This window comes from Amblyomma maculatum, chromosome 1 (genome assembly GCF_055883805.1).
Source record: "Amblyomma maculatum isolate TAMU_Amacu chromosome 1, ASM5588380v1, whole genome shotgun sequence".
In the NCBI taxonomy this organism is placed as follows: Eukaryota; Metazoa; Arthropoda; class Arachnida; order Ixodida; family Ixodidae; genus Amblyomma; species Amblyomma maculatum.
Window position 1 is genome coordinate 195,909,358 of NC_139344.1, and position 26,135 is coordinate 195,935,492.

The 26,135-nt window shown below is 43.2% G+C and overlaps 1 protein-coding gene across 1 annotated transcript in view; it reads left to right on the plus strand.

Annotated features, from left to right (window-relative positions):
• Letm1 (Leucine zipper and EF-hand containing transmembrane protein 1) overlaps nt 1-25,648 on the plus strand; it is a 49,266-nt gene extending 23,618 nt beyond the window's left edge. The window contains exons 8-12 of the mRNA XM_084589964.1: nt 2,266-2,359; nt 3,317-3,477; nt 13,677-13,876; nt 18,940-19,090; nt 24,444-25,648. Of these exons, the coding sequence (XP_084446090.1) occupies nt 2,266-2,359; nt 3,317-3,477; nt 13,677-13,876; nt 18,940-19,090; nt 24,444-24,620 (783 nt within the window). The 3' untranslated portion in view covers nt 24,621-25,648. The remainder of the gene's footprint in view (nt 1-2,265; nt 2,360-3,316; nt 3,478-13,676; nt 13,877-18,939; nt 19,091-24,443) is intronic.
• Nucleotides 25,649-26,135: the final 487 nt, after the last annotated feature.

Below are 26,135 nucleotides of genomic sequence, written 5' to 3' on the forward strand. Positions count from 1 at the left end.
ATTTAGCATTGATGGAAGCGTATATGTCAAGGACTGCAGGGAATAGTTGTTTCGAGGTGTAGGAACATGCCAGTACTCGGATTGGTGGGTATTATACAGCAATGACTTTGGCGTGAGTTTAGAGAGATCAGCAAAGAAGGGATTATTTCCTTTAGTGGCCATGGGATACAAGTCGGCTAAACAATGTTTATATAGAAATTATCCATTCTATAACTGCTTTAAAACGGTCAAGCAACTCTGCAGAGGGAGAGTCGAAGGGTAAATTTGCAATTATCCTTAATGCCTTTTTCTGCAGAATGAGTAACCTGCTGATATTTGTTCTGGTTGTTGTCCCCCAAACCAACTGTCCGTAAAATTTGGACAAATTTAAAGAATTATAAATCGTCAATTTTACTCGTTCTGCTAATATATATCTATTTTTATTAAGTAGACCAATAATCCTGCACAATGTTTTATTTAGTTCATTGATATGGGAGTCCCAACTCAGACTGCAGGAGAAATGAACCCCAAGTGTTTTATGCACTCAACAATGTCAGTGAAAGTTTCACCATAAGCTATTTTCGGCAACGCAACAGTTTCATTCTTTGGCTGGAATAGCACCGCTTTTGCCTTTGCAGTGTTCACAAGTATCGAGTTCTGATCCATCCAGTCTAAAACCAGTTTGAAGATCTTATTAGAGGTTTTTTCGATGTCCTCTGTTCTACAGCCGGTAATAAGAAGTGTTGTGTCATCAGCGTAGCGTACGAGAGTGGCATGAGGATCAGATATATCTTGCAAATCATTGACATATAGGAAGTACAACAGTGATCCCAAGACACTTCCCGGTGGTACACCTCTCTTAATGCGTTTCAGTTCCGTGGAATGCTCACCCAGTGAAACATACTGCTTGCAATGGCTTAAATATGATCTGGAGAGGTCATGTGCAATGCCATGTACGCCGTAAGAGCAGATTTTGTGAATTAACCTTTTGTGGCAGAGGATGTCAAATGCTTTCGACAGATTTATGTAAACCCCTAATGTTAGGAGATTATTCAAAAAATTGTGCAAAATTATTTCTTTTTGTTTTAATAACACTGTTTCAGTTGAACAATTTCTTTGGAATCCATGTTGAAAGCTATTTAATAATGAATATTTAGACAAAGTTTGTCAGTCTACTGTGTATAAGTTTTTCAAACGGTTTAGAGAAGACTGGTAGGATTGAAATGGGTCTGTAGTTTTTTAACATATTTTTGTCGGAACCTTTATATATTAAAATCACTTTAGCAACTTTCATTCTTTCAGGAAATATTCCTGTTGATAAGGCCAAGTTAAATATATATATGAAAGGCGATTCTATAAGGTCGGCTACAAACTTTATTGGTTTAACTTGTAGGTCTTCCGCGTCACAAGCACTACTGTTGTTCAAATTCAGAAGAGTAGACTCAACTTCATGTTCGTCAGCCAGGGATAAAAACAAAGAACTTGCAGTCGTCAGTGCACACGAATTGCTCGAATTATCTCTTTCCGGTGAGTTTGAGAACTGATCTATACAAAAATTATTGAAAAGGTTTGCCAGCCGAGCTCCAGAAAACGTTTCACCAGCTTAACAAAACTGATTGGACATCGCTTTTTTCCTGGCCGCGGCAGAGTACAGAGTTCCGGTTTTTCCATAGCAAATCTGATCTCATTGCATTTCGTGAAAATAAATCAGGGTAATACGCTTGGAACCTCCAAGCATAAAGTTAAGAGAACTGCTTTTTAAAGTAGTAAAACACACATAAATGCTTAAAATTTGGCACAGGGCTATGATTCGGAGACCCCAAATCGGCGAACACGGTGAACAACAACCACCCCCTAACTGAAGATGGCGTCGCCGCAGTGGCGCGCCACGCTTAATTTGGAAGTTGCGTACACCGTTACATCATGTTTTTGTTCATGTGATATTTTGCGCGTCGCTATTATAAAACAATTCCTCAAACAAAAATATGTACAAAAAAAGTAAAATCAACTTGTAGGCATATCTTATTACATAATACATTTGGGACGAAGAAATTTCTGCCAGCCAGGCTATGCACTCAGCCCTCAAAGTCTCTTTTGCGAATGCACTCCGACCTAAGTGCACATTTTGGCAAGTGCACGTACGTTACGTCGGTCGTTTAGCAGCCGTAGAGTGCACTTTTCTGTGACACTCGCTGTAAGTGCACTTTATTTTGCGCTCTTGACAGGGGTATTAGCTGCATTTACTTGCTGTGTAGTTGAGTTTTGTTCCTCTATTCTTACTTGCAGAAGCTGAAAGCTGTTGCTGATCAGAAGCCTGAGGAAGAAATCAAAGAAATTCTCGAAGATAAGGCTGCATTTTTTACAGAAATGGATGAAGACTGTGAGCATATGTTGCATTATTAAGTCACTTCAGTGTAGTGCTGCATACTTTAATATCAAGCACTTCGTATATTTATCTAATTTCATTGTAGAATGCTGTGCTGTAAGCTTTTGGCTCAAAAAAAAGAAATTGTCTTCAGATGTCTCTGGCTTCACAAACACAGCTTTGAGTGTTGGGCAGAAGTGAACTCGGGGTTACTGACAGAGGCTTGCTGACATTCTATTTTATGGCCGGTTGTCATCACCTTAACCTGATTGCATGACGTTACTAAGTTCTCTACTCCTTTTTTTTTTTTTTTTTTCAATATCATTTGCTTCTTTAATAGCATTCTGAGCAGTCGGCTACAAGTGCATGCGGCCTTGTACAATCGATGAAAGAAAGAATTTAATTTTCATGCAGGTGTGCTTTAGTTTTGTATGTACTGCACAGGATGACTTCTTTGGATGCTTCAGTATTGTTTATTTCTTAGGTAATAACTGCTTGTATGTAAGCTGTGCACAATTTGTTCTGCATTTTTTGTGGTCCAGGAGCCATTGTGTATTGTATCGTTTCTCTGCTAAGTCATCCGTCCCCTTTCTCTTCAATGGTCGGTTGCTGGCCTGTTGATTTTCTCTCTTCCATATGCCTATGTATTTTTGTCTTCATGTTTTGAAACAAAATAACTTCCTGTGATCAGTTCTTGGTGGGTCAGTATTCTTCGAAAAGGATCAAACCTTCCTAGTGTGCCTCGTTCATGTCATAGTCTTATACTCTTGTCTTGAGTAGAAAAACAGACCTTAGAAACATTTAAGCCTGTTTAAAGTTGATTTCACTGTTTGGTGCAATTGAAAGTTCATCCAATATGATTTTTATGGTCCCTTACCTGTGTGATGTGTGTCAATGAATAGGAAATATTTCTGTGCATTTCGCTGACTTCTAATGGCTATTATTGCGGGCCACTGTCTCTGTGTTGTGCAGTGGAGAAAAAGCCGCCAACCCCGAAGAAAGAAGAGCTCTCAAAGGCTGACCTTGCGGACATTGAGGATGCCTTGGAAAAAATCGCTGCTGAAAAGCAAGAACTTCTTATTGAAAAGGAGGAGCTTGAAGACTTGAAAGAGGAAATGGCTGACTACAAGCAGGTGAGTTACTACTACTGCAAGCAGTTGTGCAGCAAAATGTTTTAGAGTGACAGCTGCATTAAGTACTTTTTTCAGGTTAATTTTCTCTGTTTTCATTGTTGGTGTCAGCATAGTATCATTTGTAGCTAGACATTTCCCCACTGCCCGGAACAATTGTTGCCCCTGTGGGTATGAGCCTAAGGGACATATGGGCCTTGGAGTGCGTTCACCCATAATTGTCATTGTCATTCCTCATCATTGCGGGGGGCAAACATTCTGAAAACTTTCTACATCCTCATCTTTTTTTTGAAGAACAGCTGTAGTGAGGCAGAAAATGGCATCCATGTTTGCTTGGCTACTATATAGGGGAAGGACTGAGGGGGGGGGGGGGGATAAAATGACTAATTTAAGAATGTTTTTCTCATTTTATTTTATTTTTATAACACCGAAGTCCCTATTTGTCTCTTGACAAAAGACTATAGCAAAATATGCTGTGCAAATTTTAAAAGATATGGTTTTGTTCAATATATGGTCATCAAAAATTGTGAGGGAATTGTTTCTGAAAGTGCGGTACATCATGAATTCCGCAGGTATTTGACAGCGGAGCACATGACAATATTGCTATCACCGTGGGGGGGGGAAAAAAAAAAAAAAGAAATGAGAAAAACTGAACTTTTTTTACTGCATTTCTGTAACCAAAAGCAAAATACTAACTTAAGACAATAAATTACGCCAATAAGTGCAGAAAGTTGGCAAAGTTCGTTTGTATGGCTGAAAAAGCACATGGGAAGACAAACAGACAAGGACCAGCACTAACTTTATTTGAGACAGGAACATGTATAAATGGGTAACAATCCAAACAAACAAAGCAAACGATAGGGAATATGAATTTTTAGTCCCCTCTCTTTTAGGATTCAGCAATAATTTTTTTCTAACAGCTGTTAATGATCCATTCTTTTGACAATTGCTGCTTGTTTTATTTGTGTTTTTCCTGTTTATATGTGGTCCTGTCTCAAATAAAGTTTCAAGTTATGAGTTAGCACTGATCATTGTTTGCTTGTTTTTGTCTGTTTGATTTTCCACATTTTTTTCAACCGTGAGGCGATAAATGAGGCAATTGAAGGAGTGAACTTTTTGAGCTTTCAATTATTTTTTTTTTTCTGAGATTGCTCACTCATTGTCTTGGCATTTCGCAACAAATGGCAGTAAGAGACTTTGGAGAGTACAGTGAAGCTGTCAATCTTTTTTAGGGTGGTTGCCTTTTTAAAAGATATTTGCTCTAAGTATGCATGCTGGTGTTTAACTTTTATTTCCATAAGTAATGAGCATCTAAAGAAAAAACTATAGTAACTTTATTTCACAGAACAGGGTCTTGTGAACATCCTGACATAAACAAACTTGTGAACTTTCTTAGTTATTTAATGCCCCGGAGATGACTTTACGAGGATGTTAATTGTAATTACTTAGCAACTATGCCAGCTAGCTGAAAGGACAACTCCAGCGGTTTTCCCGACTTTACTGAGTTAATGGTTGACTTATAATGCTGAAGACTTGGTCATCCCAGTATGCGATTTCATTTTTTACAGCACGCGAACAATAATTTTAAATAAGCAGAAAACATTAATCAAGACAAACTCCTGCGAGGAGCCCGGAGAGCACTTCTTTGCGCGCTGTACGCACGTGCTGCCATCCCGTCGAGGTGTGCGAATGTCAATCATTGTCACGGCACCATGTGGAACATACCATTTGGTGTCGCTAAGTCACCCTCGATGACATTGGGCAGCGAAAGCCAGGGCATGTCATTCAGTTGCAATTGAAAAAAACATAAGTAGTATTTTGCATGCGCGCCCAGTGAGGGCAGAACGAGCGAGTGATCTTGAATGCAGCTTAATTACTGCTATATTCATTAAGCCATTCATGCACTCACACACCCTAGTGGACGGCATATATGAGGGCGACTGGTTGTTATACTAGTTATACTGCTAGTCCGAATTCCCATTCCTGCCTCGATATCGACTCATAAGGCTGCCTCACTACGAGTGAGAATACAGTGCAATCCACTTATAACGATACCAGATATAACAATGTATCGCTTATAGCAATGAAATTCTTGGGATTTATCAGTTTGTCCTTTGGTCCAACATAAAAATAAACCAGATATAACAATCAATTATCGGCGGTACATCAGATACAATAGCTTTATCACCACCCGGTAGATGTTTACCACGAAAATTTGCCTGAATGTTTAATAAAAAGCAAAATACTAAGAAGGGAATGACCTCAAAACTCGACATATGCGGCGAAAACGGACTGTCGCGGAGAAATCCGCGAGCGCCATTGTGTGCGGTTAGGAAATGGGCACTCCACCATCGCAATCGCTGCCTGTTACCACGCAAAGGGTTCGGCCGTATCGTCATCGCTATCGCCGATTGTGTGTCTGTGGAAGATGGCACCGACCTCATCGATGGTGCGATAGCTCTCGAGATGAAACAGCAGATCCATTGGGATTTCTGGCAGGGTTTCAAGGTTTGAAGCCCTGTGAAAAAATACGGGCATTTGGATCAAGGCTAGGGATGCTCTGCGGTTCATCCAATCGCTGATCAGTTTCATGCATGCAAAAAGGACTGCTGCCAGCACACGCGGTGATGCTCAAAGCAATTGTCAAGCTTCAGCTGCCGCTCAAGCGAGAGCAAATTTCCAACTTAATTTTAACTAGGCTTAAGTTAATTTATGGCTATTGATGTATCTTGTAATAAAGTCTTTAGTGCACTTTACAATGATTAGCGTTGTTCAACCAGATTTACTCATTGCTGGTAAGTAAGCGAGCCTACATGCATGGGAAAATATGTGGGTGAGTGCTTTGTTCCTTTTACTTGTCCAGATATAACAATAATTGGTTATAACGATCGGATTTTCTGCTTTTCTCAATATTGTTATAAGTGGACTGCACTGCATTGCTCCACAGCTGTGATACTCTTACCACACGAAAAATTTAATGCCTTTCCCGCCGAATGACATGAGTAACCGACCTGTTGATCATGACTATCCATTAAGAAGTTCAGAAGCTGTGTCAGTGTTTCTTTACGGAACGGTACAGAAGGTGCGCTTTCGTGCCCGGTTGCAAAAAGAGGACGATCGCTGGCCAGGTTCCACTACTTACACTTTCAACGCTAAAGCAAGTTACAAGAGCAGCAAGTAAGGTAGGCAGTGTCCAGTGTGCCGTCTGATGACTCTTTTATGCAACCTTCAACTATTGCCCGACGGCAAAGCATATAGTACAGTTAAACCTCAATATAACAAAGTCGGTAAAATCGGCACTTGAATTCGTTACATTGAAATTCGTTACGTCGAAATTAGGCTCACAACATGCAAATAAAATTCTCAAATGGTGTTGCTGGTGCAAAGCACACACGGAAGAACTTTTATTTGTGGGTAAAGTAGTCCGTCACTTTCTTTTGAGTCTTTGCATTCAACAATGGCATTACGCACCGTTCATAGGTCCACAACGACTGCATAGCCTCTTCCTCTCCTGTAGAGCCCGCGAAGCGCCTCAGTACGTCAATCGCATCGACTACTTCGTGGAGGTGGGGACATCGCCACACTCGTCCTGATTGTCCATTTCGTCGTCACTCTCACCTTGCAATCCCCGAACCACATCGTTCAGGATCGATTCCATGGTCACCTCTTCTGTCGCGAGAACGCATGAATCACCAAGAAAAAAATCGTCGATCTCGACGCCCTCCGGCACAGCACTACCGCTGCGAAGGCGCTCCCAAGATTCCTGAAGTGCCTGCTTCTGTTGTTTCACGCGTGGACAAACCACCTTCAGGTATAGCTGCTGCGGAAGCATCTGCTCCAAGGCCTGCTTTTTAAAAACAGTTTTCAATGATTTTCTTTGACATTACTTTCCAGGATACGGACAGCATATCGAGCGCTTGAAACAAATCAATTTTCGTTGACCGTTCCAGCCGAATGTCGAGGAGCAGCTTGTCAACTAATCTTCGGTGATAGGCACATTTCAAGCTATTGATTATGCCCTGATCAAGCGGTTGGATGAGTGATGTGCAGTTGGGTGGGAGAAACTGCAGTTCCACATGTGCAAACTCCAAGTCGTCGACGTGATGCGCGGAGCAGTTGTCGAGGATGAGGCACATGTGGCGTCCGGATTCTTTCATGTCCTCTTCAAGATCTTGCAGCCAACTGCGGAAAATACTGCGGGTCATCCATGCTTTTTTGTTCGATGTATAGGCAATCTCGAGTTGCCGCGAATTCTTATAGCAGTGTGGTTTTTTGCTGCGCCCGATAACAAGTGGCAAACGCTTGTCACTTCCATCCATGTTGGCGCACAAGAGGACTGTGATCCGTAGCTTGCTATGCTTGCCGCCGTGGCAATGATCACCTTTCAAAGCCAGTGTGCGATTAGGCAGCATCTGGTAGAACAATGCCGTCTCGTCGGCGTTATATATGTCTGCCGGATCGTAGCGCTTGAGGATATCTGCCACTGCATTCGTAATCCAGGCAGCCGATTCTGTTGCATCAGCCGATGACGACTCGCCGCTCAAGCTTTTGCCAACGATCGAGTGTCGAGCCTTAAACCTATGCAGTCAGCCGCTGCTGGCCTGGAAGTCATCGCGACCAAGCAGGCATGTGAAATCCTTTGCTTTTTGTTGTAGGACCGCACCACCGATGGGAATGTTTTGTGCCCGGGTTGACATGAACCACTTGAAAACGGCTTTATCCACGTCTTCATAGGTTGCTGCCTTCAACCTTTTCCGCTGGCTGCTTGCCCCCTTTTTTAAGGAGTCGATAATGGATTCCGTGGAACTCAAAATCGTGGAGAGGGAACTTTGGGGTATCTCAAACTTTGCGGCGACATCTTTCTTCTTTTCGTCCTTCGCGACGGCATCCGGTATGCTGGCCTTCACTTCTAGAGAGAGCACTTTTCGTTTGCCACTCATGCTGCTGGAACGGAGCCGCCAGACAAGCGTCACGACTACGACGACGACGAGAGACAGGTCACCAGTCACGCGACAATGTGACAACAAACAAATGCACACACGCTGCACGCCAACATGCGCTGCGCAAAAAATAAGCACAAGCTGGGTAGGGAGCCTGCATGCTACGCTGCGGCGCCTAAACTGGGCCGATGCATAGGCCTAGTGGAGTTGCTCAACACCATGTTTGCGTCTCCCGCGTAGTACATGAGATGGCACAGCGTATGCCACGTCGTATCATCGTTATCGTCACATTTTAAGCGCGCTCGGCTCTGCTGCGCCGCCGCGCCAAGGTCGACCCACCTTGGCCGCACTGCGCTTATTTTCAGGCTGCGTGCGCTTTGATGGGCGCTTCTCTCAACCACTCAGGATCGTGGTACACCTTTGTTCAGGCATTGAGTCTTCAACTAAATTTCGTTACATTGAAAGTTCGGCGAAATTTACTTCGTTATAGGGGGGCTAAAAATACATTGTGTTCTATGCGCCCAAAGTTACCGAAACTGAACTACTTCGTTACATTGGGGATTTCGTTAAATTGAAGTTCGTTACATCGAGGTTGTACTGTACAGCATTGTGGTGTCGCAGCGTTGGCAGACAAGGACAAAAGGACTAGGGACACACAACTGCACTGAACCTGAAAGCAGACTGCGTCACCGTGCCTTCAGTAGCCCTCCTAGACAAAGAGATCGCTTTCTTATCCGGGTCTTTATGAGTACTCTGCATCCCAACCCATGTAAAAGACTTTTCTTACTCCTCTGTTTCGTTTTTGACCTGCTGATTTCGCGTCATTTACGATATCCATGCACCTGATTTTAGCTACTCATTGAGTTTTTGCTGTTGTTACCTCATTTTGTTAATTCTCACCTCACTGACATCATCTTTTAACCTGTTTTTAGCTCTCATTGAATTTTTGGCTGTTAATTGTTGCCTCTTTGATGAACTTTTATCTGTTTTATCTTTTGCCTCATTGAAGTTTTTGGCATGTTTTTTGTTGGCTTTTTTTCATGCACCTTCACCTTTTCATAATTTTGCCTTGTTTATTGTTGGCTCTTCATTGCCATTTTTCATTTATCATGCTGCATTTTGTTTTTACTTGCTTCTATGCCTTGTTTTTATAGCCTCTTCAGCGTTTGTTGCACCGCGTTCATTTTTGTGGGGCGACCTTCTCGTACTGAGATTGCAATACGGCTACTGATATTGCGATACGGCTTCTGAGATTGCGAGAGATTGCATGCTGCTAGTGAGATTGCTACAGTCAACGACCGATTTTTCGGACTCTCAACGAACCACGAAAATGTCCGAAAAATCGGAGTCCGAAAAACATATGTGCACCAAAAAAAGCTCAATTTATTGCCTCTTATTGACTTTGAGGCCGGAAAAAGTCATGAATGCTTTTCTGCACCCCGCTCCGCTTCCGTGCTAACAGGTCCGCCTGAATTTCGCTTTCATCAGCTCAGCTTGCGTCGGCTGCGCTGCTGCAGGTGAGTCATCGTCGTCGTCACGCTCAGACTCCACAAGCACTTGGCGAATAATATCTGCATCTGTAAGCCCAGCGGACAGTTACAACTCATGGTCCACGTCTATGAACTCTGAAAACGAGACGGTTGATGGAATTTCGACACCAGCAATGCGAAGGTCGTGAATGATCTGCTCACTGCCTGACAGCTGCTCGACCACGCTCTCCTCGTCCAAGGCAGTCGACTCATCATTCAGCACAAATCCCGCGTGACGGAAGCAGTTGCACAGCGTTGTGGTGCCACAGATTTCCACGCATCGGCAAGCATACTAAGTGCTCCAAACAAATCGACAGAGTAGGTTTTCCCACTGTCGAGGCACACCACAACCACCAACCACTGGATCACAACACCGAATCCGTTGAGTGCCTTCTCGCTACCGCTTTGCACGCAAAAAAAAAATCTCCTTATAAAATTCGGAGCTTTTTGAAGAACTGAAGCCGATTCAATTAAATGCGAGCCACAGTAGCGACACAACACAGTTCTCGCATCCGCACGACCACGGCTAGGCCTACTCGCTCCGCTCGGCAGCGCACTTGAAATGCACGGCGAACACACAGAAGAACAGGCAGTCAAAGCGATCACGCTAAAAGAAAAAAAAAAAAAGCACTCCGGCGGCGAGCAGCGACAACGGCGACGTCCCGGAAACGGAAGCTGCTAGGCAAATAATATAGCCTCGATCCAGCGTCAGTTTAGCTGAGGAGCGGCACGCAAGGCCGGCACCGGTTTCGAAACTATCGAAGGAAAACATAAACAAACAAGATGGCGGCGACACCGCTCAAACTGTGTGGCAGTTGACCCGGCTGACGCTTGGAATGTCCGAAAAATCGAATAGCCCTCCTTATAGTGTCCGAAATTTTGAGCAGCATAATTCATTGACTTTATAAGGTATGTCCTGGGGCTGGGAAAAGGTCCGAATAATCAAGCATGTCCGAAAAATTGGGTGTCCGAAAAATCGGTCGTCGACTGTATATCTGTCTTGTGAGTGCGCTTGCGTGTCCAGTTCCTTCTGTCAGTTATAAATGCGTGGATAAAATGCGTCCAAAATAAAGTTGAAAGTTCAGCGCAGTTGTGTGTCCCTGGTCCTTTTGTCCTTGTCTGTCAGCGCTGCGACACCATAATGCTTTACAGCCACCACCAACTAGCCCAGCAGCATACCCTACATATAGTACAGTCCTGCCCTTCCAGCAGATGATGGCGCTCTGGCCTTGCGCTATGCCCTAGTCGTCACTAGGCCTAAACTGTTTTACATGAAACCGTAGCGGGCTGCTCTTTGGATTTGAGAGGCACTATAGTAAATAGTGTATTCGTGGAACTGCCTCACTCTGAAGCCAACTATCTCAATGTAAAAGAAATGTGCAATTTTGGTGACTAGCAGTAGAGCCAGCGTGCGAGATCGGATGAGCTGCACCGCCGTATCGGCACCTGCTATGGGGCTGTGAGCAGAGATTTGCTTGTATCACAGTTATCACTCCTACCAGGAACTCGTTGCAGATTTTCGTTCCTCAGTAAGGGTTATTTTTTGACATTCTTTTATTCAAGCGAGCATTATTTAAGATTTCAAGAGATTTTAGCTTACATTTCTGACAGCGCGCAAAAAATTCGCCATGTCGGCACAGACAGACTGCGGCAGGCAGTTTAGCCTGTGTCACGGGCAGGAAGATAGTCGGCACAACATGCGATTTCTACCATCGCCTGATACTAGTGAGGCCAAACTCCATCATAAGCATCCTGTGTTGGTTGCAGTACCGTGTGATATGTTCCGAGCACAAATGCGTTTCTATTTGGGGACCAGTTGGGGCGTCGGATTGCACTGTTCAATTTGTCGTGAAGCTCCTTGTCCTTGGGAAATGTTTGGTAAATCGCTGTGCTGAATGGTTCGTGCATCCAACAACACAACACTAACTACCACCCATTGCTGCAAGGAATACATTAAGTGCGAGCTAAATACAATTCGGTATTCCACTATCGATGCTGCTTGCAAGCAAGCTGTCGACCGTGTCTGCGGTATGCCGGGCTGTTTACGTGTGGCGCCACCAACCCCTTGCACTATGCCAGGAGCACTGCTTAAGATGGTGCATGCCAGGATAAGTGGCCAACAGAAGTCTATAAAGGCGACTCCACACCGAAAAGCTATGCCCAGTAGGGTTGCTGAATTGTCGTTGTCGTCTGCGTAATGCTCCTACAAAACTGTGATGTCATCAAGCACAGCGTTGGCCGTAAAGATTTCCTGTTTAGCAGTGCGAGGCACGAGTCCTGGGAGGCTATCCTTAAAATTAATTTGCATGGGAAAAAGCCATTGTAAAATTACTGTTGTCAGCTCTGAAATGTGTGCTAAAGACACGAATTGTGTTTTTTCATGGACAGGTACTGCCCCCTAATGTAGAAAATTACAACCAATGCAGTTGTCAATCGTAACTCATTTTTGGCTGTGGGAGCAGCTCAACATCATGCTGGACGAGTATGGCTCATCATTGGCAATACAGTTGATCCTGGATATATCGAACTCGAAGAGAATCACAAAATAGTTCTATACAGTCGATCCCAGTTATATTTAGCTCGCAGGAGATCACAAAATAGTTCAGTACATATTTTGATCATTCCGTATACAAAACATGCCATTAAGTGAGCCTCTGTATAACCCGGAGGTTTGAATACAGTGCACCCATGGTAGCAGCGGGCTTTCTGCAGTGACGTTCTGCCACCGGCAGACGAGCATCGCACTGCTCGCTGTGGATGTGGTAACCCAGGAGGTGTACATGTGCACACAAGTGTGCCACTAGTTGTCGAAAAGGAAAGCACCTTGGGTGCACCTTCACATGCCTTTTCATGGGGACTACCATGCACGTTAAATATGAGGCAGGGATAGACTGAAGCATTGGAGTTCGTGTGGCTTGCATCTCGTGGCACAAGTGTCGTTGAAGTTGGGGCTCACATTAAAGCTGCAGCAGACAATGCTTTGGGAAAAGCCATTGCACAGAGCTGTTCGATAATTCAAACTTTCAGATGACTCGTGAACGCTTTTTCTGGTCTCTTGAAGGCTGAATTAACTAGAGTTTACTGTACTGGCAAGAACTCTGTGTTTAGTTCACACTGGTAGCAGGTTTAACTAACCTCTCTGCTTTTCTTGCCTTTTCTGTTCTTGTAATCTCAGTGCATAGCCTGAAATTTGTCGTTTGAAAATTTTAGTTATGGAATGCTCCCCGGGCTTCCCATGTTTTTGCAGTGGCGCACCTGACATGTCAGTTTTCAGGTGTCGTATGTCACCATGCACAAGTTGGTTCGGTCGTTTCCTTTCTTTAGTATATGTAAAGATGTGTATCTAAAGTTGAGGGTTCCAAGGTTCAACCAGCAAGAAGAAGCCAACTTATTGTAATGTCTGAGGTAGTTTCAGCTAAGCCATTTGTTGTACATGCTTCATGCCAGCACCGTGGCCTGGCCATGGGGCATGGAGCTCTAGGTTTAAAAAGCTTCTCCATTATTATGCATAATTCTGCCAGAAAAAAAAAAAAAAAAAAAAAAGCTCAAACTTTATGCCATCATAGCTGCTTGCCTGGCTGCTTACCCGCTTCTATGATCTCACACTTCAACTGTTGTGCTTACTTTTGACACACAGCAGAATTCTTACTCTTTTTATTTGTGGTTGGTAGAGCTGTTTATGATGCTGTATCTCTCAGGTGGGCTCACATACTTTTTCTTGACCTTTTCACAGGATGTAGATGAACTCAAGGATGTGGTTGTCAAGACTGGAAAACGTGACATTCAAGAGACAAAAGCAGCGATGCGCCTTTACAGTCGTGTCAACCGTATCATCGGTAACATGGATCATCTAATTGACAAATTGAATGAGGAGCGAAAATCCATGCAGATTAAACTGGATTCTACAGAGGGTGCTGCGAGTGAGAAGACCAAGTAAGCAACACTTCTTTTAATTTTAGTTGCACCTTGCAGCTCCTAATTACAGTCGCCAATCGACTTTTGGGACTCGGCAGGACCCGAGAAATGTTCAGAATAATTGATTAATCTGCAAAATGTGTAAACTTGAAAAAAAGTCACTTTTCTGCGAAAAATCTGCTTTAATGACCACAAACTTCACCGCTCCCATGTTTCGTTTATATATCGATACCATATTTACTCGCATAATGATCGCACTTTTTTTTTTTAAATACTGACGCAAATTTCGGGGTGCGATCATTACGCGGGGTAAATTTTCTACAAAAAATTTTTGAGCATCGAAAACGCAAACAAGTTGCAGGTCAGACGTCTTAGAACATATATCTCGATTACAACCAAAAATAAAAGCTGAGTAATATCCCTGTCACACGGCCGACTCGGAACTACCTTGAACTTCCTTGGTCTAAAGGAGCGCAAGGGAGTCGCAGGGAGTTTCGCCTTAAAGGAGTTGTCCCCGTGTCACACGGCTTGCAACGAGCTTCTCAGAGCAGCCAACAGGGGGCCATTAGGCGCTGTTTATTTTGCACAAAGATATAAAAAATAATGTCCAAAACAAACTGAAATATTTTTTATACTACTATTTTCCTCGCAAAATGCAATTAGCTTTAGTCATATCAATATAAAAGAACACACATTTGCTGAAAACAACGACCATGCTCTAAACATAGCCATTTTTTCCGCTCTGCTGGACACCATGCGCGGCGTTGTGCAATACGTGGTGCAGTCGCGACAATTAAACGCAACTAACCGAGTTAGAATACAGTTTTATGCAATAAAAACTAATATATTTAGGAGTAAAAATTACATTATTGAAGAAATGTGTTATTTAATGACTCGGAAGCAAAGCACATTGGAAACGAGAGTACTCCCTTCGCCCATCAATGGAGATCGTCGATCTCCTTTGCTTCAAAACTCCATTTAACTTCCTTCAATAATGGACTGCCGTGTGACACGGCACGTATCTCCCTCGAGGTAATGGCTACCTTGGTTGAAGGGAGTTGAAAGGAGTTCAGCCGTGTCCGTGTGACAGAGGTATAAGGCTTACCTTCGCAATAAACACGCACATTAAGCATCACATGGAGTGCACAATGCCCATTTATTTTTTTTCGTCAGTACTCTAATCAAAGTCTGAATCCTCGCCATCCTCGCTTTCACTGCTGCACGACTCATCGGAAACGCCAGTGTCGTCGCTGGGAGCATCTTCACAATCCCACAGGAAGTCATCTTCCGTTCCATCCAAAGCGTTAGATATGCCTGTCTTCTTAAAACTCTTAGCCACTACCTCGTCGGGGGCTGGGAGCCGCTGGCACAACGACGTCCGCCGCCTCAGGGAAAGTCCATTCCGTCGCATAAAGCGAGTCGTCCAACCGGAGCTAGCGCGGAAATCCTTTGCGGCGATTCCCAGCTTCCTGGCAGTTGTGCGCGCCTGCGTCTGTATCATTTCTAATGACACTGCACAACCATCCTTGCGCAGGTCCCTCACGTATTCTAGGACCGCCTCCTCAACACGAGGGAACTTGCCCGTTTTGGGTCCACGGAAAGCCCGCCGTGTCTTGTTCGTAGCCATCAGCTTCTCGCGCTGCTTCTTCCAATAGCGTATCCTCATTTCGTCCACGCCGAAATGCCTACCAGCAGCGCGGTTGCCATGCTCCAGTGCATAATCGACAGCCTTGAGCTTGAACGCGGCGGTGTAACTGGCATACCGCCCCATGGTGAAATGGCGTAAACTCGCACAAAAACACAAAGCACGCTACGACGCTGCCAAATTGCAAAATGGCGAACGCCGCAAAGCATGGAATCATGGGAACTCCAACGTTACTAGACTAGGTTGGGAACTCGTCGGAATGCATTCGCTGCGGGATGACTGCAGATCAACCACCAGGCGGCTCCATGTTCGGGGTGCGATCATTACGCGGGGAATTTAAAAAATGGAATTTTGACCTCAAAATTCAGGGGTGCGATCATTACGCGAGTGCGATCATTATGCGAGTAAATACGGTAATAAGGAGATATAGCATGATGCACTCTGGTACTGGGATATGCTTTCGTTTGTCGCCCGTGTGCGTGCACTTGCGTGATCCAATAAAGTGGGCACGGCCGCCGTTGCACGCACGCTGATTAGTCCTGATACGGCAGGCGTATAGTATGCTACCAAGAAGTATGTAACTCATTCAAGGCAACCTCCTCTTGCACGGTGGCACCCCGTAGACACAGGTCGTGTTAAACTATTACCACTATAACTCCCCAGTTAGACTATAATCAGTCAGTCATGCTTTTGTCGGGTCCATGCCACTTCACAACTGTGATGCAGCTGCATGTCATGCTCATGTGGCGAACGAATGCACACGGTATGCAAAGCAGTAACATTCAGTTTGCATAGGTAACAACTATCATGAAGGCCATGCGGTGGAACATGTGGGAAAAAAGGCAATACATCTACTCTTTCACTCTTCTTTATGGGCGACGTTTTATTTTCAGTCCAGTTGCACATGCTTCGTAGGCCATAGTGATGACAGCGAAGAAAGTACCATTACAGTCAAACCCGGATATATTGAACTCTAAGGGGATCGCGAAATAGTTCGATATACAGAAATCGGCTTGGGATGGCACTTATGATGCGAAAAACGATACCGTATTTGTCGCGTAATCAACTCACTCGCATAATGAACCCACCCTCCACTTTTGCACTCGAGAATTTGGAAAAAAAAAAAACGTTAAAGCCAGCTCGCTCACATGCAAGCGATTAAGCGATCTCAGAGACGAGCGGCAGCGACAGAGCAAAACATTTCCAACTTGTTGGAACTGCGTCCCTCTGCCGTTCGAGCCACCGTGGCAGCTCAAAACAAGGTTTCTGTGTCGTCGCGGCAGAAATCGCCAGCGTTTTCGCTTGCATGTCCCACTCTGTTTCGGTCCTCTCATCCACAGCTCATTTCTTGGCAGCGTGCCAGGATGCTGCATAGCGATAACCTCCTGTGGCGGCGGGGAGCGAACTTGGCAGACTGCCCATGATGGCTTGATTGCACAAGCCTGGTTCGATTTATCACGCCGCACTTGGGGTGGGCGTAGTCCACTGCCACAAAATCATTGGAAAGCGTGATACAACAGCTGCAAATGCTGTGTGAAGCGAAAAATGCTAAAAGCCGGTGTCATGATCGCAGCTGACCGCGTGCTTTCGTTGATTCATACATGCAAGGATAAACGACTCCCGCAAAAAAAAAAAAAAAAAAAAAAAAAATGCCGCTTCGTAACGTCATATCTTAAGTATGCCGCGCGTACAGCACAACGATAAGAATAAACGACTCTCGCAAAAAAAAAAAAAGATAGCCACATCAGCCGCGCGCAGAGGGTTCGCAATACACGCTGGAGAAAGCGTCCGATGTTCTGTCTGAGAACGGGCCGAGCTGGCTTAGCGCATGTGTAGCGCGTGCTACTGCAAACGAAGGCCGGGAAAGAGGGAGGAGAGAGATAGCTCAGCAAAAGAATGGGTACACCCTTGCGCTTCGCTCTGTCGCGTTTTTCCCTTCTCGTTCCCACCGGTTCTCTCTGGTTAACGCACATGGCTTGCAAACGTCACGTGCTGGCGCGCGGGAAACGATAACTGCAGATTATGCCGCAGATGCTGGCGCCTTTGGGGAATGGGCGCGGCGCTGCCCTAGACCAGCCGTCGCCGAACTGTCCCCTCTCATTCCTTCCGCGCGTGGCTTGAAGACGTCACGTGGCAAACGGCCGAGGGTGATGCGATTGTCTTTGGGGAAGGCACGCTTTCGAGTGTGTGGTGCGGAGTTCGATATATCGAACGGCCGGTGAAATTGAGTTTGATATATGATGCGGCTTTCCTATACTTTTACATGTGATTTTCAAGGGGATATTCCGTGAGTTCGATATAACAGAAATTCGATATATCCGGGTTCGACTGTATTGCTACTGCCTCAGGTGGCAGCGATGAACAAAAAGTCAAGCTAGTCTATTCGAATGACTCGTGCTTAAATTCAAGATGGCAGCTTTCACGGCCCCACAAAACTGGTTGGTTGTGACATCGATGCCCGGTCACCTCTCTGTCACGCTGAAAAATTGAGCCTGCGACCAAAATACCGAAGTCGAAATATTTGGCTGAAGTATTCCGCAAGTCTGAGTTATTGGAGTCCAGAAAATCAGTCAGCTACTGTATTTTGCCGTTGGAAGGAAGAACACCACTGGCTCATGCTTGTTAACCATTTCGTTCTTTTTTTCCACGTTCGCCTGCTCGTGCCCTTTTACTTGCATAGTTTAAGGCCTTGGTACAGTAGTAATAGCCTTCTGTGCACATTGCCACTTAAAGCACCCCTTAATTCCATTTGCTGAGATGTCTTTTGTGTGCTATGTTCTAAAGCACTGCGGAAGAAGCTCTTTTCTCGACCTATTTGTTGAAAGGGAGGAAGTGAAGTCATACACATTGGAACCTGTTCAACTATGCTTCGTGTTTATAGATTGCACTGCTCCCCCATCCTTGATCTTTATGGTCAGCTAGCTGCAGACACAATGTCAATAGAGCTAATGTATGGAGCATAAGTTCTTAACTACATGGACTGCTGTTTTGCAAATGACTGAAAGATATTATGTGGAGCTTTCATGTTTGCTTCTACTCATTGTATCGAGGTAGACTTGTTTTGCATTTTTGAACAGGTATAGCAGCAGGGTTTTGATCAATAAAGTTTAAAGGGATTTTAAACAGGTTTTCATTCAATTTATGTTACTGTTCAATCGAAAGATGAATTTAGAAGAAGTGTGCAGCTTAATGACATTTTTTTTCTGCTTAATGTTTGCATGAGCGAGGCGTCATTGGTTGGAACATGTCACATACAGCTCAACTTCTGTTTCTGTTCCTGGTCTGTCCTGCACAAGCACTAAAATCGCTTAAATTTTAAGTAATGACCATCTTTTTGCTCAGTGACAGGGCTTTGTTTCACACTGTTTGTATATAGTAGCTGTTAAAGCTGCAGATCCTTTATTTGATTGTGACATTGTCCATACTTTACACCAAGGGACAACTTGATTGAGATCAATGACCTGGTGCTAGCTATGCGGCGCATCCAGAAGTCATCAAATGACACACGTCTTGAGATGATCACCGACCTCTTGGATACACTGGACATTGACCATGATGGTGCTGTGAAGATTGACCATGTTTTAAAGGTGCGTTTTTTCTGCATGTGGAAATATATATTTAATCAGCACTAGCTGAAGTGCAGGAAATAATCAGTTTTGAAGAAAACAAAATAAAAGGATGTAAGTAGTTTTACTGGTCTGCAGAATCTAGTGTGTGGTAGATGTAAATAATATCATGAGGTAGACTATGTATGGAGCCATCGCACATGAACTAAGCTAAGCCTTTGTTCTTCGTTTTGCTATCACTGCATTGCCTCTCACGTTATAGTATTCAGGTTTGCATGGTACAAAGACTTGTATCCTACTTTCTTACTGTTTGTCATATAGGAGCTGGATTTCTTGTTTTTCATATTTTGAAAATCTGCCGAAATTCCTTTGGTGTTAATTTCAGAACAGAATTTTCACCCTTTTTTTTTTTTTTTTTTTCAGGTACTATATAGTGTAGTATTCCTTCTGCGGTTAAAAGTTTTTTTGAGTTTATCCTCACCTTTTTCATTACTGATGGTTGATTTAAAAGTTAGTAACGCAGAAGTGTGCTACACAAGAAAAAAAAAATCGCCACTTAAAAATTGTCGTTGCCACTGAAAAATGTTTAATCATCCAAAACAAAACAAAAAAAGAATCACATGCAGAAGGCGGGAATTGCATTCATAGTGATCTGTGCATGTCGGACAGGATTTATGAGCCATGGGGCTGTCATTTGCGGTGTTTGCCATGAGACATACGTTGGCAAAATCAGCAATGTGTGGACTGTGCACCACCTCACACTGCTTGTGGCACGTGCTGCATGACTGGTGATCACAACATTGGCAATGTGCGAGCACCACTAATTGTAGCCTAATTGTAAAGGGTGATTGTAGCCCGAGCATCGGCATCACCCGTAGTGGAGTAGAGAGCTTTTGGGAAATATAAAATGCTGCTACTTCTACGCAATGCATTCTGTTCAATGAATTTTACAAATTCATTTCGTCCCATGTCTTAGCAGGCAGACGAGGACTAGGTGTGGGATACCTGATCGATAAGGATGCAGGCCTACACCCAGTGAAAAGCTTCAATAAGAACATGGAATCGGCAATTAGTAGAGCAAAAACACATTGTACTGATAGGAGACTTCAGTACCAAAGTAGAGAAGAAGCAGGCAGGATACCTGCAGTAGGTGACCTGAGTGTACACTTTTGGAATGGCAAATGGTAATAAATAGTAAAGTTTGCAGAACGAAATATAAATTCGATTTGGAAAAGCCTCAAGCTTGCCTCATGCAGGATTCTCCAATCAGCATATACTTGGAGATGAAGCAGTGGAAGCTAGTGAGGAAAAAGCCCATCATTGAGTTAGTGGTACTAATAGGAAAAGTGAAGGAATCGGGATCTCATCGAAAAAAAGATCAGTAAACTCTGATTAATTTGACCTTCAAGGGACCAGGAAAAATCTTCGAATTTGCCAAGAATATTCTAATTGCCAAAAAACGTTTTCACCGCACTAATTTTATCTAATGAAAACGCCTGTATGATGGTCGTCTGCATTTGAGATGAAACCCAAGTGAGAACAGCGTTTTTTTCCGGCTTTATTGAAGCACTTTACTCGCATTGTTGGGAATATTGCCACCACCTTTTTTCGCAGTGCGACGCAGTAGCAGGGGTGCGTCTTAACAGAACTGCCTCATCGCATTTTGAGGATGCTTCACTGGCACATTCAGTGTGCTGAAGCATCGCGTTGTGCAGTGTTATGAAACTGCCCATGCCCATCTCGCAATTTCAGCGTACCGGAAGCAGTATGTGGATGTACGCGGGTAACATGTGTGTTGGTATTAGAACGGCATGACACCATTCCAAAACAAAAAATAATAGTGACGTGCCCAATTGTAGCCACGGAGCGGTGTGAAGTGAAAGTGAAAGAGAAACTATGCAACTGAGCTATATTTCAGAAATGGGGAACTTCCAGTCATCGTCATGCCAGCCGTTGTGGTACCAGTGTTCCATGCAATTGAGGTTCAGTGAGGCCTATTTTGGTGATCGCTGACTGCACGCGTCATACTGAGACGCGATCGACTGTCCGAATTAACCGGAGTGAGACCCGCCCGTGTCTGAATTAACGAGCACTTACATGGGCATCGACCAGCACCATGCTTCTAGTTCAAATTGTCCGAATTTCTGAATTAACGAGATTTTACTGCATTTCAATTTAATGTAAGACAGTAACCTTGCTGTTCATAGGGTAACTGATAACTTCAAAAATATCATTACAATTTCATTATGAAATGCACAGTTAAAGGTAGGTGATAGGATGGCTAGATAGGAGGCTGGTAAGCTCCCTCAGGAGTCTAAATGGCCTGATTAAGAAATGTCAACACATGGAAGTCTTTAGTTTTGTAGATAAAATAGAATTGGCAGAGATGCCTAAGTTAATAAGTGCAAGGTAACCGACAAAATGAAATATATCATGCTGGCAATCGAGCATGTACTAAAGAATGAAGAAAGCTTAGAAATTATCTACATTTTTTTTTTTGTGTGTGTGTGATTGATTGTTAGTAATCAATTGCTTCTTTACAAAAGGGGCTACAGGGGCGAAGCGTCTTTGATGGGGTTGTTGCTTCAAATTGTTTGGTTGCAGGACTGTGCGAATGGCTGCTTGGTATGCTGCGCTCTCCGTAGTCTTTGTTCTTGGTGTAGCTTCTTCTGGCATCTGTTACAATTTTTCGATTTAAGGCCAAATAGGTATCTGGTGAAAGACATCAGGAACTCCACCAGCTTTTGGCTGAAGGATTGAACCAGCCTTGCTATGATTTCGCACTAGAAGCCGCATCTGATGTTCCCAAGAAAACCCCTATGGACAGTTTTTTTCGCTCTTGTAGCAGCCTTACCTACAGTGCCTTTTCACAGCACCAACAACAAAGTGTGGTGTTTCAGAGAAGATGTAGAAACGGGTTTTGAAGCATTGCACAACTAGGACTGGATGTGCAAAGAGTTCTTGTGGTATAACACCACCCTACCTCTAGTGGCTGATTTCTTCACAAGGAAACACTGTAGAATCAATGATGAGAACTTCGAGCCGCACTAGTCTATTGCAGTTTGATTAAGTTTTTTTTATAGCAGTGATGTTCAAAGAAAAGTAACGCAGTAGTACTTATTTACTGCTCTGTAATTGTTCAGTTACTTTGCTAGGGCTGTAATTCAGCACTGTAATCAGTTACCATTTTAAACAAAGTAATTGTAAATGTATTTGGTTACTGATTACCTATAGCGTGTACAGGACTAGTCATAAGATAAGTAAAGTGAAGACAATAAATGAAAAAATCTAAGGGATAAAACCTAAAGATAACTAGGAACAACTAGAGATAAAACCAAGGAGTTGGGAACTTGACCATCCCGCTTCTAACAAAAAGGAAGTAAGGAAACCCTTACAAAGAATGCTAACGGGAGATAGAAGCTGATGGGGATCAGGTAATTGCAGATCTGTTGGGTCGTGGAAAGATTTTTCTAGCGTAGCTCTATGCAGTGCCTCATGACTCTAGCAGGCTGGAATCTTGAAAGAGTGCTAGCAGTACATTAATTCATAAGAAAAAGGACATCAAGGACTTCAAGCTAGACATATCAGCCTATTGGCCATCGCCTTCAGGGCATGTACTAAGGTAATCCCTGGTATAATCAGAGAATCCTCAGAATTCAATCGGCCAATCGGCCATGCGGTCCGGGCGCTTTTCTTGAAGGCTACTCAACAGCAGGCCATATTTGCACCATCAGTCAACTGATAGAGAACTGCACTAAACATAATCAGCTCCTAAACATAGCCTACATAGATTACAGGAGAGCATTTGACTCAGTTGGGACCTTGGTAGTCATACAGGCATCATGGAACTTGGCTGTAGAAGAGCCACATATAAAAGTTGGAAGATATTTATAGCAGCTGCACAGCTCCATAAGGGAAGCAGTAACACCCCAGTCCAATAGGATGTGGTTCAAGGGGACATGATCTCTCCAGTACTATTTATCAGAGATCTAAATATCTGCTTGGACCAAAGAGGTCTGCAGTATCATGTAAATAACATATAAAAGAATTGGAGATAGAAGGTAATGGAAGATAACTTGGCAATCTGCAATTTGCTAATGACATTGCCTTGCTAAGTACCTAATTCAAGAGACATCACGAAGCAGGATGGCTTCTCTACAAATTAATTCGCAGAAAACTAAAGTGATGTTCAACAGTCTCACAAGAGAACAGCTGTTTACTATAGGCAACAAAGAATTGGAAATGATAAGGGAATACATCTACTTAAGGCAGGTAGTGACAGCAGATCTGGACCACGAGAAATAAATAATTAGGAAAATAAGAATAGGGTGCAGTGTATTTTGCAGCTACTCTGGTCATGAATAGCAGTTTACCAATATCCTTCAAAAGGAAAGTGTAGAGCAGCTCTGTTACTGGTGCTCAACTGTAGGGCAGAAACAAGGAGGCTAAAGGAAAGGGCTAAACTTAAATTTAGGACAATGCACAGTGCTATGAAAAGGAAAATGACAGGTATATTATGCACAGAACAGGGAAATGACAGCCAGAAAGAGGGGCAGAATGGGTGAGGTAACAGATATGAGTTAATGATATGCTTAGTTGAAATCAAAAAGAAGAAACTGCATGGGTAGGCCATTTATAATGTGAAGGCAAGTTAATCGATGATCATTCAGGGCACCGGACTGGATTTCAAGGTAAGGCAAGGCTAGCAGGCAGCAGAAAATTAGGTGGGCGGATGAACTTAGGAACTTTGTGGGGATAAGGTGCCTGCATCTGACACTGAACAGGGTTAATTGGGAGGATATGGGATAGTACTTTGATCTGCAGTGGGTGTAGTGAGGCTGGTGGGGATGACAATGACTGTCCACAAATTTGCACGAACTGTGCTCATATCTTCGAGGTTCTGCTGTGTTGTTGCTTTTTGGTCAGTAAAAGCTCGGAAGTGGGGATGTGGTCAGTCAAATTATATTTGTAGTCACTTCTAAGCAGCAATTTAAAGTGGTTCTTATTCAATCAAGTCAAAATGTTATCCGAGACATTTTTAACACTGGACAGTTGTGGTGCATGTATAAAATTTTGCCCTCCAGTAACTCGGTTTCTTTTACGATTGTATGGAATAAGTTAACGCAGATACTTGGACAAATACATCAAAAAGACACATAGATGAATGACAAGCACTTCGTTTGCCTCTGTTTTCACGAGAGGAGATTGATTTGCAATTCAAGTTTGCCGTATATGTGTTTGGAAATGTTGTGTTCAATGCACACTCAGCTCTTATCATTGGTACCTGCTTTGCAACAAAAAATTTGCATCCACACCCTGCTACAAATTGTGTGCCAAGGGCCATACACTGAAACAGGTGCCCTTGTGAACGCAGGTCGTTGACACCTTAGGCCGTGAAAACGTGAAGGTGAGCCCTGCTCAGATGAAGGAGATCATTGAACTTCTCATCAAGGAGGAAGTCCTGCAGGCCAAGAACAAAGAGCAGCAGGCAGCAAACACTGATGCTGCAGCACCCTCTTCTGAGCATAAAGAGGAAAACAAAACCACATAGTGCTCTGTGGATGCTTTGGCATTGTAATATAGTGTAACACTATCCTTGACAAACAGCTCGTGCAGTGGCACCTGACCATTTAGTTGTCTGAAGGGAGGCTGTCAAAATCTTTGTCTCCAGTGGCAGTGGTAACTGTGCATGTATGGGGAAATGTATATGAAGGTCATTATGTGAGCTCTTCAAGTGGAAGAGACGTGATACAATTGCCATCTAGATGGGTGGGCTCTGCTGTCCTTGCAAAGCATGGTAGAGAAGTCTACTTGTAGGAACAATACTTTCTTTGGTACGTAACTTTCGGAAATAAGCAACACCTTAAGGTGCAGTATATAAGTTTATCTGTTTCCTTGTTTTGTATTATTATTTTTGGTCCAATGGCAGCATTGGTCAAGTCATGCTTGATAAATTTGTCTACATTTTAGCACAGGTTCAGTTTGATGTGGTACTGAAATGACACATGATTTGTCTTGTTCATGTGTTATACAACTTTTAATAAATTGTTTCTCAAAATATTTTTTTTGTAAATGCGATTCATGTTTTCTGACATGATGTCAAGCAGCTGTTCTTACCAGCAGGGCATTGTTGTCAGTTGTTTCTTTGACTGAAGCGCACAGTTTTTGCGAGATACTAAATTTCATACCCAATGTTGTTTTCAGAAATGATGTTCTGGCATGTAGGTTATAAAATTGTCAGCTGCAGGATGAGTATGTTTTAAAAATCTGTTAAATGTTATTATGTTTGAACGTATACATGGATTATTTTTTATTCTAGCTAAGGCTAGTGCTTGCTTCTTCAATGGACTCTGTGATTGACATCCCACTGTGTGTAAAGAGTCTTTGTGGTTGTGGATAATCAAGAGTGCAACTGCTATACATCCTGTTCAAAGACAAACATATATTCACTGGGAGTGATTCACATGCTAATTAACAAATACGCACATTGCATAGAACTGCTAAACTGTGTTTTTCTGTTTTATGCTTGTTTGTATTGAAAATGTTGTTAATGTTAATAAATAAATGTGTAATTTAGTATTTTTTTGTGCTAGAATCCTGTGTCTGTATTCAATACAATACCTCACTAGGCTTATTGAGCTGGTTACCATTATTTACATGATTGTAAGTCTACCTGTTCTTTAGATTATAAAATTGAAAATAAAGGGGCAAGAGAGTCAACTTATATTCGAAACCAAAGCATGGTACCACCAATACAGGTGAGACATGAAGTATTAGGGACACTACAGTGTGGTTACAATTTTATGTTTTCTCTGTAGCTCTCCCCATACCGTACAGTAATAGAATTACAATTATATAAATACTGTACCTTTCCTACTCGTGCTATTCCATGAAATAACAGCTTGCCTTGCCCTGCTGCTTTTTTTCCAAGGTTGTTTGCTAACCTTTTATTCTTTTCATAATGTAGTGTTGCAGATCATTGAGTGCCAGTCCTGTGGCTTTAACAGTTGCATTAAAATATGCTTGTATGCTTGAATTCTGCTATTTCATTGACCAGATCTTTCTG